At 41.2% G+C, this 12,624-nt stretch overlaps 1 protein-coding gene across 1 annotated transcript; it reads right to left on the bottom strand.

The window, feature by feature from the left end:
* Window positions 1-6,891: 6,891 nt before the first annotated feature.
* Window positions 6,892-12,211, bottom strand: DEFB116 (defensin beta 116). Its single transcript, XM_004370596.3, is given in 2 exon segments — window positions 6,892-7,133; window positions 12,151-12,211. Coding segments are annotated over 2 exon segments (300 nt in total). The 5' UTR covers window positions 12,209-12,211.
* Window positions 12,212-12,624: the final 413 nt, after the last annotated feature.

Below are 12,624 nucleotides of genomic sequence, written 5' to 3'. Positions count from 1 at the left end.
TAGTTTCTTGCTAACATCACACTTCATTGCTGGTAAATTAACTCTTGGAAGACCCAGAATGGTAATTCAAAGTGATGACTCAGGTATCTTGGTTCGCCCTATTTTATGGCTGGATCATCTTTAAGTACTTAACCTTCAGTTGCACAATATGAGGGTTAGGATGATGACACCAGAGCTTTTAGAAGAAAGGCTTTAAAGTGTCATATTTGTTTGCCCGTGTCCCATTGGCAAAACTAAGTACATGAACTAGCTAACTGCAAGGCAGGTTGGAATGTGTAGTCTTCTTGTGTGCCCAGGAGGAAGATACAGAATTTTAAAATATCTAACCCTTCTTTGCTACAGTCCACCAAATTTGCATTGCACTATCCCTCCCATAATAATCCAAGAGGCTGGACTCTATGAAGAGGAATGGGACATCGGGATTGGAGGAAGACCTCGTAAACAACCTGCAATATGCAGATGACACAACCTTGCTTGCTGAAAGTGAAGAGGACTTGAAGCACTTACTGATGAAGATCAAAGACTACAGCCTTCAGTATGGATTACACCTCAACATAAAGAAAACAAAAATCCTCACAACTGGACCAATAAACAACATTATGATAAACAGAAAAGATTGAAGTTGTAAAGGATTTCATTTGACTTGGATCCACAATCAACACTCATGGAAGAAACAGTCAAGAAATCAAAAGACTCATTGCATTGGACAAATCTGCTGCAAAAGACCTCTTTGAAGTGTTAAAAAGCAATGACATCATTTTAAGGACTAAGGTGTGCCTGATCCAAGCCATGGTGGTTTCAATTGCTTCATATGCATGTGAAAGCTGGCAATGAATAAGCGAGACCAAAGAAGAATTGATGCCTTTGAATTATGGTGTTGACAAAGAATATTGAATATACCATGGACTGCCAGAAGAACAAACAGATCTGTCTTGGAAGAAGTATAGCCAGAATGCTCATTAGAAGAAAGGATGGTGAGATTTTGTCTCACATACTCTGGACATGTTATTAGGAGGGACAGGTCCCTGGAGAAGAACATCATACTTGGTAGAGCAGAGGGTCATCGAGGAAGACCCTCAATGAGATGAACTGATACAGTAGCTGCAACAATGTGCTGAAACATAGCAAAGATTGAGAGAATGTTACAGGACTGGGCAGGGTTTCGTTCTGTTGTACCTAGGATAGCTATGAGTCGGAACCAACTAGACGGCACTTCACAACAACATCCCTCCCATATATAGAACATGGCCCCTCTCCAGAGGGGATAAACAGAGTCTTCTCCAGTCCCTGCCTCCAGATTAAAAGTCCAGAATCTCCAGGTAATCAGAGACATAACAATCATCTCTCCTTATTCCCCTTCCTTACAATCACCTCCTTAGTCCAGTGTTCTCCCTAGTCAAATCTGAAGTTGAGGAACATACCTCTCTTTCAGGCATAGTATCCTTTAACATCTGCCTCTTGCTCAAAGAGGTGGACCATGAGTTATTCTAATTCTCAGAAAGTCAAGGAATTTTCAGTCAAGGCTTGTAGTTTCTTGACAATGCAATTCTGGTCAATGGTATGAGAAGAAAAGTGATGTATGCCGTTGCCAGTTTGGGCCATAAAAGGCCCTACGTGCTCTTCAGTGATGAACAGTGATGAATACAATCAGTCCAAAGAATTCTGAAATAAATTTGCAAACAGATGCACACCTGGTTAATATCTTACAGGGCAATAAACTATGACATTCAGGACTATCTTCCCCACTGGACAGAAATCGAGGTCATCCAGTTGTGTTAATTGCATCTTGTCCATTTTCTTTGTTATGTGTGGGAATACTTTGCATGACTCTCAAACAAGAATTGCTGCAATGCTATTGATTTTTTGTAACTTTATCTCTGCTCCTACGGAGTTTTAACATATCCTAGTCAATAGAAAATCTTCCACAAGTGCACATGCCTAGTAAGCGGCACCAGTAGCCTTGGGTCTGATTTTGACTCACGGCAACCCCATGTGTGTCAGAGCAGAAGTGTGCTCCATAGGGTTTTCAATGGCTGATTTTTTGGAAGTAGATCTCCAGGTCTTTCTTTCTAGGCACCTCTGGGTGGACTTGTACCTCCAACCTTTTGGTAAGCAGCCAAGGAGGGTTAACTGCTTATATCACCCAGGGACTCCACAGGACCCCCGTAGAATCGTATAATCCCAGGAGGATCTACTAGATCATATCCAGGACTTTACTGAAAGGACACCCAGTGATCTCTTTAACTTATTTCAAAAAATTTTTTGATAAAATGGTGCTTTTTCGAACATAATTTTAGTTTAATAAACTTACAATGCATGTGTACTGTTCCAGGACGCTTTTGTTTGGGAGTGATTTTTTTGTTTGCTTTGGTTTTTGAGAGAAATAAATCTTTTTATCTATAAAGCAGAGATTATCTTATATGGTAAAACAGCATGGCTTATCCAAAAAAAAACAAAACAAAAACAAAAACCAAACCTGTTGCTGTGGAGTCAATTCTAACTCATAGCAGCCCTATAGTTATACATATTTAATGTTAGCATCTATTCAACGCCTCCTGCTGCATGAAGATTCTTTATTTAAATTACAATAAATTCTTCTACCCCTGTGCCCTTCATAATCCTAAACGTACCCTGAGGAGAGAGTCCTGTATTCTGATCTCTTATGTTTTTGACCGCAGAAGAGTACATTTCTATAAAAAAGGCTTAATCTGCTAAAAATCTTTGGTCTGTTTAATGGTCTGTTGAATGTAAATGGAAAAGCACCTATTTGCCATTATTTCTAGGGTGCGCTTTTCTAAACACTAAGAAATTTTAGAACCAATGCTTTGAGGCTTAATCTTATACTGAGGCAATTAATAGAGTTACTGGAATCTTTCTGTAGGAAATCTGGAGGCATATAGAAACTCTAGTACTAGATTGGTTTTTAAGTCAGTAAACAAAGTGTGAAGGTTTTTCTCTATTTTCTGACAACCAGAGTTTTCTCCCAATGTAGTCTGGTGAAGACAGTAAGACCCACGCCTCTTCTGAGCTGAGAGGATTTGGGCTTTTGTCAGTGGACATTTTACGTGTATCTGAAAAGGCTCCTGAGTTTTGTTTTGTTTTCTAGTTTTGAGTTTCATTGATGGTACCTTGCAGCCTCTCATAGCTTTTCTGTGAAAGAGAGAATTTAGAATTTTGATCTTCTTTCATAAGCCCCTGCTTTCCACAGATACCATGACTATATTCTGGCCAAGATGGCATATGCCAGATTTTTCTCTTAGATATTTTAAAACATCTTTATGTTAAAATTAAGTAGGAGGGGAAAAACACCAATCTGAGGATAATTTATGGTCGCTAATTTTAAATTATAATTAATTGGGAACCATAGTAGTTTAAAATAAACTAAACGGAGATGGGACTTCTTTCTTGATGTTTTAACTGAGGACACTGCAGTGTTGATCTAGCCCCAAAAGCAGTAGCCTTGATTTTTCTGAGGGCTAGGTGGTAAGGGATAACGGACAGGAAAAAAATACGGACAGGTCAGTTTATCATCCTTATCTGAAATAGAAAGCATTTCTGAGCTTAAGCGTGGAGCCATGGCATCTCTGGGCGACAGAAGGAAGACATGGAGGAGGGTATGAAAGTAAATCCACGTGTGCCTTCAGTTCACATCCTGTACTCCACCTCCACTCTCCTTAGGATCTTACAGACCATGCCAAATTGTCGAGTAAGGCTGACCAGACTCAAAAATTTACAACAAGTGTTTGCCGTTTATTGGAAGTTTTGCAGGAAGGACAGAAGAGAATGTCCACCAGGCAGGAGCTTACCCCCCATTGCTTGACACATCTAAATTACAGACTTTTCTTTTCTAACTTAATGTACCTGAAACTCCCTCTAAGATTTGTGTTGATAAGCAGTGGAGAAAATGAAACTTGAGAAGGAAAAGTGAGGGAAAGCGATGCTATGCTGGGGAGAGGGTGGACCTTATCGCAAAATAGCAGACTTCAAAGACATGACTTGAAAGGAGTACTAATAACAATCAAAATATACATTTGAAAAGAAAGGGACTCATATTACATGTTGAGAAGAGCAAAGGGGAATATGACACTGAAGACCCTTCTTGTTGTTGTTACCTGCCGTTGACTCTGCCCCTGACTCATGGTGATCTCATGCATAATGGAACGAAATGCTGCCTGGTCCTCAGTCATCCCCATGATCAGCTGTGGATCAGACTGTGGTGATCCATGGGATTTTCAGTGTTTGATTATCAGAAGTAGATCTCCAGGCCTTTCTTCCTAGTCTATCTTAGTTTGGAAGCTGCACAGAAGCTTGTACAGTATCATAGCAACGTGCAAGCCTCCACTGACAGGCGAGCGTGGCTGCGCTTGAGGTACTTTGGCCAGGATTCAAACCTGGCCCCGTGAAAGGCAAGAATTCTACCACTGAACTACCGCTGCCCTTTTAAAAGAATCAAAACATACATTTGAGGGAATAAAACATTAAAGGTTTCTTAATCAGTTGAGATTTTTAACTTTAAGAATAGTGAATGCTCTACTTTTGACTATCCAAGGGCCAATTTAATCATTTAATTAACATCAATTTGAAAGTTGGAACTAAAAGCACATTTTAATGATTTGGATGTGGTGACTTGAGAAGAATCGGGGGAATCAAGAATGACAGCCAAGTTTCTGAATTAAACAACAGGACACATTACTGAGGATGTAAAGACAAGGGGAAGACCAGGTAAACAGATTTGAAAGTCAGTGTTGGACATTTTAGTTTGAGATGGTTGAGGAATCCAAGAGGACATAAAAATATGTAATTCAATATGTGAATCTGGACCTCCAAGATGCAGTCTGTGTTGAATATATAAATACGGAATTTGCCCAAGATCACAGGGCTAATTAAGCAGTGATGGCGAACAGAGGGCAAATCTTTTCGACTCCACGTCCATGTTGCTTTCTCTCAGACATGTGGAAACCAGGGAAATGGGAATCTGTACTTTAACCTGGAATTCCACAACCATTTTCCCTCTCCAAATACTGCTAAGGTAAAAAGTCTAGAAAGATTGTATTCAAACTAGTATGCGGAACCCAGGACCAAAAATTAAAATGTGGTTTTTATTATGTTACGTATGCCATAAAATCGCTGTGTTCCTCCTTGAAACCTGGCTTCTGTCAAGCCCCGAACCCCTGTCTGATAAACTAGTCTGAATGTTGGTGAATCTCAAAAATATAAATATCATGAAATTTTCCCACCAGACCCCTAAACTCCATGCAAATTAAAACCCAATTTTATAAATTCATCATTTAACGCCTTGCCTTTAATATGTGATTTGTGTAACTAATAGTGAATAATCCAGCCAGGTAAAGTGTGTATGGTGAAAAAAAGAGAAAAGAATAGGGAAGATGGCAAAGAAATACCAAGCAATAGATGACAAAGAGGAAACCCCAAAAATGGCTAAGAAAGAGCACCCAAAAACCAGAAGCCAAGGCAAGTAAGAGTTTCAAAGAGTTTCAAATGTTGCGAAATACCAGCTAGAAGCAACAAACCAAAACCCACTGTCATTGTGTGGATTCCGACTCATAGTGACCCCATAGGGTTTCCAAGGCTATAAATCTGCACAGAAGCAGACTGCCACATCTTTCTCCCTCGGAGCTGCTGGTGACTTCGAACCGCCGACCTTTTGGGTAGCAGTCGACCACTTAACCACTGCACCACCAGGGCTTCTTCAAAATGTAAAGAATGGTCAAGTTTTTCAACAAGGAAAACATTGGTGACCAAAACTAGGGCCATTTCAGTGATAAGTACAAAAGTTAGATAAGCACAAAAAGCCAGATTTCTCTTCATCCAGGTGAAACTGGGAACCTGCAACTTAGAGAGGACAAGTGTAAAACACTGGAAGTTTGTGTCCAAAGATGTGGGAGTGGGGACTGAGGATGGAAGAGGAATATACCCAGGTGAAAATTCCATAGCATGTCAAATATCAGCTGTGACTACGTTTGGAGGAGAGAAACAATTTCTCGATTTTCAGAAATGAAAAGACCTTAAGTCCATCAAGTACAATGTCCAGCATCTGTGTGAAATCCCTCTCTACCACCACCACCGCCATCACCCTTGTCTCAAATCCAGTCAATGGTATTCCAGCCTCAAAACTGGAAAAATACCCAGTAACAAGACCGCAGTTCCACTTTCCAACAACTCTGCTGTTTAGAAAAGGTTTTTTGTTTGTTTTATTGTACTATGTATGTGTGTGTACATATATGTACACACACAGACACACGTATATATATACATTTGTGATTTTAACATTTTTTATGTATAATTCAGTGGCATTAATTCTGTTCATCATGTTGTGCAACCCTCACCACTATCCATTTCCAAAATTTTACCCTAGTTTGTTCCACAGATCCCCACCCCCAATACTACCTATCCATCTGTCTGGTCTGGTTCTTTCTGAATACACCACATCACACCAAACAGGCCAGGTTAGTCCTCTGGCTATTAAGGAAGCCCTGTTGTCTCTGTCCTGATCCTTCCATCTTTACTCAGAGGACTCAGTGATCTCCCCTCCAAGTTCACTGAATCATTTAGACTCAATCCAGTTTTCACCTTCCCTCTGAAACCTCCAGAAGGAAACACATCCTCTTTGTGGTGCCAAAGCAGAGCAGAAAAGCAATCTCCACTTTCCCTTGGCACCCTCTACAAGTACTGAGCTTTCCCAGCATCCTGTTCGCTTTCTTGACCAGTGCTCTCTTCTCTGTGTCTCCAGCTCCCAGCCTAACCTTCGCTTTGTCCAACAATGACTGCTCATAGATGAAAGACACACACGTGAGAAGGAATGCATTTTATGGGGAGAAGATTTCAGGACAGGGGAGGAATTATTTGAGGAGGGGATGAAGTTGCTGATCTTCAAATTTCAGAGTAGCTTTAAGTGTTTGTAACTGACAAGTTGGAGGTGGAGTTGCAATTCCCTCTCTCTTTGTAAGAACTGGCTATATTCACAGAAACTTTCAGGCAACAGTTTTCACCATTTCGGCACAGTAAGTATTGAATTTCATATTTTTTGCAGGTGTTTCTGCACATGCCTTGATAAATCTGGCATGGATTCCAAGGCTTTTGGTTCTTGTCATAGATGAATCCAAACAGGCCACCTGGGAAAGACATAACCATGGTTAGTTTCCATGCAGTAGTGATAACAGGAATGGGAAAGCATGATTTAAAGAGGATAAGCTCTAAGAATATTAAAAGCACAGGATGTGGAATCAAAACCATCTGGATTCAAATCTATCATTTACAAAGATCCCTGGATAGCACAAACAGTTTGTGCTCAGCTACTCACCAAACGGTTGGTGGTTTGAATCCACCCAATGGTGTCACGGAAGAAAGGCCTGGTGATTTAATTCTTTAAGATTACAGCTATTGAAAACCCTTTGGAGTATTTCTACTCTGAGACACACAGGATTGCCATGAATCAGAATCGACTCGATGGCAACAGACACACGCACACCCCATTTACATGTTCTCCATCCTTAAGCATATTACTTCCGCTCTCTGGCCTTCCATTGCCTCATCTTCACAATGGGCATACTAACGAAGCCAACTTCTTAAGTTTTTTGTGATGACTAAATGAGCATACACAGTATGTTTAGGGTAGTGTCTGGCCCATAATAAGAAGTAATTAAATATTAGGGGTTGTTGTTGATATGATAGCTGTCTTAGTCATCTAGTGCTGTTATAACAGAAATACCACAAGTGGATGGTTTTAACAAACAGAAATTTATTCTCTCACAGTCTAGTAGACTACAAGTCCAAATACAGGGCATCAGCTCCAGGAGAAGGCTTTCTTTCTCTGTCAGCTCTGGAGGAAGATTCTTGTGATGCGTCAGTGTTCCTTTGGTCTGGGAGCATATCGGCGCAGGAACCTCAGGTCCAAAGGACACACTCTGCTCCCAGCACTGCTTTCTTGGTCATATGGGGTTCCCATGTCTCTCTGCTTGCTTCTCTCTTTTAGATCTCAAAAGAGATTGGCTTAAGACACTATCTAATCTTGTAGATCTCATCAATGTAACTGTCACTAATCCATCTTATTACATCATACTGATAGAATTTACAACACATAGGAAAATCACATCAGATGATAAAATAGTAGACAATCATACAGCACTGGGAATCATGACCTAGCCAAGTTGACAGATACTTTTGGGGGACACAATTCAATCCACAACAACAGTCTTTTCCTGAGGGTCCATGGCTTCAAGAGCTGCCACTGTGAGTACATATTGGGGATGTCTCCAAGTGCCTACAGAGATGTGTCCGCTCACACACAGGTGATAGAGATGCCAGGATCTACTCTGAGACAGGGTACTCATACATCAGCGCCCATGTGCATGGGTGACTTTGTGCAAACACGTTCCACATATGTCTTCCTTTGTACATTGGCCCCACAGAAACAGGCATTGTACATACATGGACCACACACTGGTACACACACAGGCACATATGCACAACTCGCTTTATGCACAGGTCCACATTCACACACAAATTGTGCATATACGCGTCTGCTCGCTGTACAAAGCTCTACCACACACTTTCCACATTTAGCTAAAGCCCATCTGTGAATATTGATAACTTTATCAGACATCCAGATACGTGCATGTGTATACAAGATCTTCGCCTGAAAATACCTCAGTGGCAGAGGTTCTCATGCTTAGCTTCCTATAAATATTAGTCATCAATAGTATTAGTTGCCCATTGGATCTTTCAAAAGACAAAAGACCCATTGGAAAGAAAATAATACTAACAACCACTACCATGTGCCCAGCATAACCTATGTAGCAGGCATTTCATAAATGACGTCGCACAGAAGCCTTATGAAAACCTGCCTGATCGTTGTTCATTAGGTGAAGACACTGAAATTCAAAGACAGGCCTTGTTTTGTCCACATTCTCATGACTTGTACTTGAGCAAACCAGGATTCAGTTTCTGGTCTGCATGACATCAAGCCTATGCTCTTTCCCCTCTGGGTCACACTACCTCTATACAATAGGATTTCTAGGACAGGGTGGCATCTTCCTTCATGAATTCGGCAAGCATGGGGCCTTCAACAGCTTCTAACAGATAGTCCAAATTCCTTAGCTTGGCATGAGGAGAACTTTTCAACAATCCACCCGTTCCCTCATTCCACATCCATTTATTGGCATCCACTCTGTGCCAGACTAAGCATACAGAGTTCTCAAATGGCCACATTAATAAAATTAAAAGAAAGCTTTTATTTCTTGCATGGAACAAAGAAACACTTTGCTAATTTTTTTGACCGGAGAAAGTAAAATTGTCCAAGTTTAGGTGAGGTGGGAGGGCAGGAGAGGAAAGAAAGAGGAAAAGTAAACGCCTCGGTGGCAGACATCCCACAGGGTCTGAGTTCTGGTGTATATATGAACTGCCACAGAATTCCAGAAGAGGCACTGAATTGTTTCTGCAGCAGCCAGCCTGCTGGTTAATCAGAGGAAGGGGACCAAAAATGGCAGCCAGCCAGACTTCTTCCAGGATCCTTGTACCACTGTGTTTCCCATCCCAATCCTCACCCTCATCATGGGACGTGTTCTCTCTCCTGGCACCATCCTGCTTACAGGAGGAGGAGATCAGCAGTGGCCTTCCCCTGAGTGACACTCACACTCTTCTGGCTAACACTTGACCTTGAGGACTTGCCTTCTCCCAAACACCCTGGATGGATGTTCGGGCACCCAAGACCCCTTTCTCTGCAGTTACCAGAGTGAAGGGTAAGACATAGATACCAAGAATGAGGATCAGGCAGGCTATGCTGCCTTTTTTTTCACTTTCCTCACATAGAGAGGAGGTCAAGGCAGCCCCAGGAGAACGCCGCCTATAATGGCTCAAAAAAAGGTTTTATCAAGGACATTTGTAGCTTCTCACTCTTGCTGACTCTATATTGCCCTATTGCCCTGTGTCACCACAAATTCTAACACCCACGTCAAATTAATGTCACCTTCAATAACCCCTCCACCTTCAAACTGAAATCAGAAGAGATCTGCCTTTGAATCTCAGCTTTGCCTCTCACTCTCTATACGATGTTATGTTTAAACTCTCTGTACCTCGTCTTCCTCTCTGAGAAATGTGAATAGGGGGTTTGCACCGAAGCAGACAATCTCAAATGTTTTATAGGGGAGAATGTTAAAATTTGTCAAACTTTGTAATAACCTGGGAAATTTTTAAGTATACTCACACCAAGTCTCCATTCTAGAGATTCTAAGTCAGTGGGTCTAGGGAGAGGCCAGAGCTTTGTAAAAGTTCCTCCCAAAATACTGATGGGTTCATGTTTGAAGTGAGAACCACAGCTCTGCCTGACCTTCTCACATTCACCTATAGACACTGCCCAGCTTATTTCCCCACATTGGAGGTGTTTTAAGAACAAATTAAAGGATAAAAAATGAAGAAACAAAAGATATGTTCTATATTCTCTCTAACAGCTCCATCCGGGGCCAGAATAAATGCAATACATTATTTCTCCTCCACCTGTGCACCCAAAATATGATCCTTTCTCCAACTTCAAAGATTCTTCATACCCATATACATTTATTAACCATAAATCACATATATATTTATCAATTCAATAAACATTTACTGAAGTGTACTCTGTGCAAAGCACTCAGCTTAACACTAGGGATAGAGATATTTTTTTAAAAATGTAGTCTTGGCTTTCTAACCCATGTACAGGTTTGGAACTATGAAAGGAGAAAATAACTTTGATCATCCTAGTGGAAGAGGTTTTCCAGAACAGTTCCTGACCATAAATTCTGCCCAGTGAAAGTATTAAATAATTATTAAGGAAGCAACACTATGTACAACTTTTGAAGCATAGAATGCTGAATTTTTTCTTTTTTTTTTGCAAAACTGCAGTTTTTACTACCACTCCAACAGTGCTTTACCGAGCATGAGGACAAGTCTCCCAAGAGAAGAGGATAAAAGAGGGCGAAAAATAGAGGGTGGAAGAATGGGAAATAGAAGGAAAATGGGGACGAGAAGGAGGAGGGGAAGGAGAAAACATAGAGGAAGGAGAGACGGGAAAACCCTAGATAGAGTGACTCTGAATTCACTCCTAAGAAAGGAGAGACAGCCTTGGTTGTCTACAAGGCTGTAGGTTGAGACTGCCCCCATATTTCTCTGTAAATTCCAGGGTTTGAAGGAAGCCGCTTGAGGATGTTCGAGCCTCCTGATTTCATTTATCCTTACCGCCTCCAGTTACATCTATTGTTCTTTATGACCTGAATATCACACTCAAGGACTTTTTAAGAATTTGAAAACAATACTGGATACTTTTCATCCAGTGTTTATCCTCCCATTCCAATAACTACAACCCTGCTGCGATGGACTCAACCATATGACTCAACCTTAATCGTCTCCAACCCCAGCCTAAGCCAACCCTAGTCCAGATAACCCCACATTAACTCTTGAGTAAAATATCTACTTGAACCAAACATCTACCTCCAGCTCCCAGCCTCACCTCTTCTGATAACTACCCAAGGCCTAATTTCAAACCATAACACAACACCAGCCAAGCCATCCAATCCTAATTCACAGCAGCAATTCAAAACACAGCCTAACTACAAACTTCGCTCTACCCCAACTCCCCATTCCACCCAATCCCACCCCCAGCTCCATTAAATAAAAAATACTATTCCCTCTCCAGACTACTTCAAAATATTAGTATAGCCCAGTTCTATAAACAGAATTGCTCATCCGCACTCGTCTTTCCAGTATCACTTTATCTCTAAGGAACACCTTCCCCACAATTCACTCTCTAAACTTGAAATCAACCCTTGGTTCCTCCTACAGCTCCCGAACTTGGACCCAATCTTTCACACCTAGCCCATCAACCAAACTCCCATTTCAATGACAGCACTACCTAAAATGTTTCACGCTGATACTCTGCTATTCCACCACCAAGAGCAACAACCTCTTAAGTCTTTCTTGGCAGAGCAGAACCGTTGGAGATCTGGACATGAGATGAACCTTAGGGATAACATCCACAACCTGAGACCATGAAAGACTTCAGGTGTTGCCTACTATATGTGAGTAGGAGTCACCTCAGAGGTTGCCAAGATGCCAATACAATATGCAAACCCCAGAACCTTTGAGAGAGGCCTGAGTTACCTGCAGCCTTATGAACCAGGATCAGAAGGATGGAAATGATCATTAAATAGGACTTCATGACTGACAGGTCCCAAAAGAATGGAGGACTGTGTTTCAGAGGATGGAATAGAGGCAGCAGGGCAGTGTCCTGTCTTTATTGGTTTTGGAAATAGGCCAAGATAGTGCGCAGTGAACTAAAAGGGATGGGACATGCCTGAGGTCAGCCAGGCAGAAGGATAACATGTATTACATATCTCCATTGGGCATTCTATGTAAGTATGGCAGAATCAGCAGCAGTCATGCCAAGGTGGCAAATTAGAGCCTGTTGGCATTTTGTGTGATACAAATTTGAATGAATGACTCAATCATTTAATCAATCAATGAGAAAACTAACTCATAATTATAAGAAATAAAGAATTGTTTTTAATGTATTTGTCTTTACTCTCCTGACAGTATAATGTCTCCCTCAATCAGTAGCATTTACTCTATATCCAA

This window comes from Trichechus manatus, unplaced genomic scaffold (genome assembly GCF_000243295.1).
Source record: "Trichechus manatus latirostris isolate Lorelei unplaced genomic scaffold, TriManLat1.0 scaffold00008, whole genome shotgun sequence".
NCBI classification, from domain to species: domain Eukaryota; kingdom Metazoa; phylum Chordata; class Mammalia; order Sirenia; family Trichechidae; genus Trichechus; species Trichechus manatus.
This window is presented reverse-complemented; position numbering and strand designations above follow the sequence as displayed.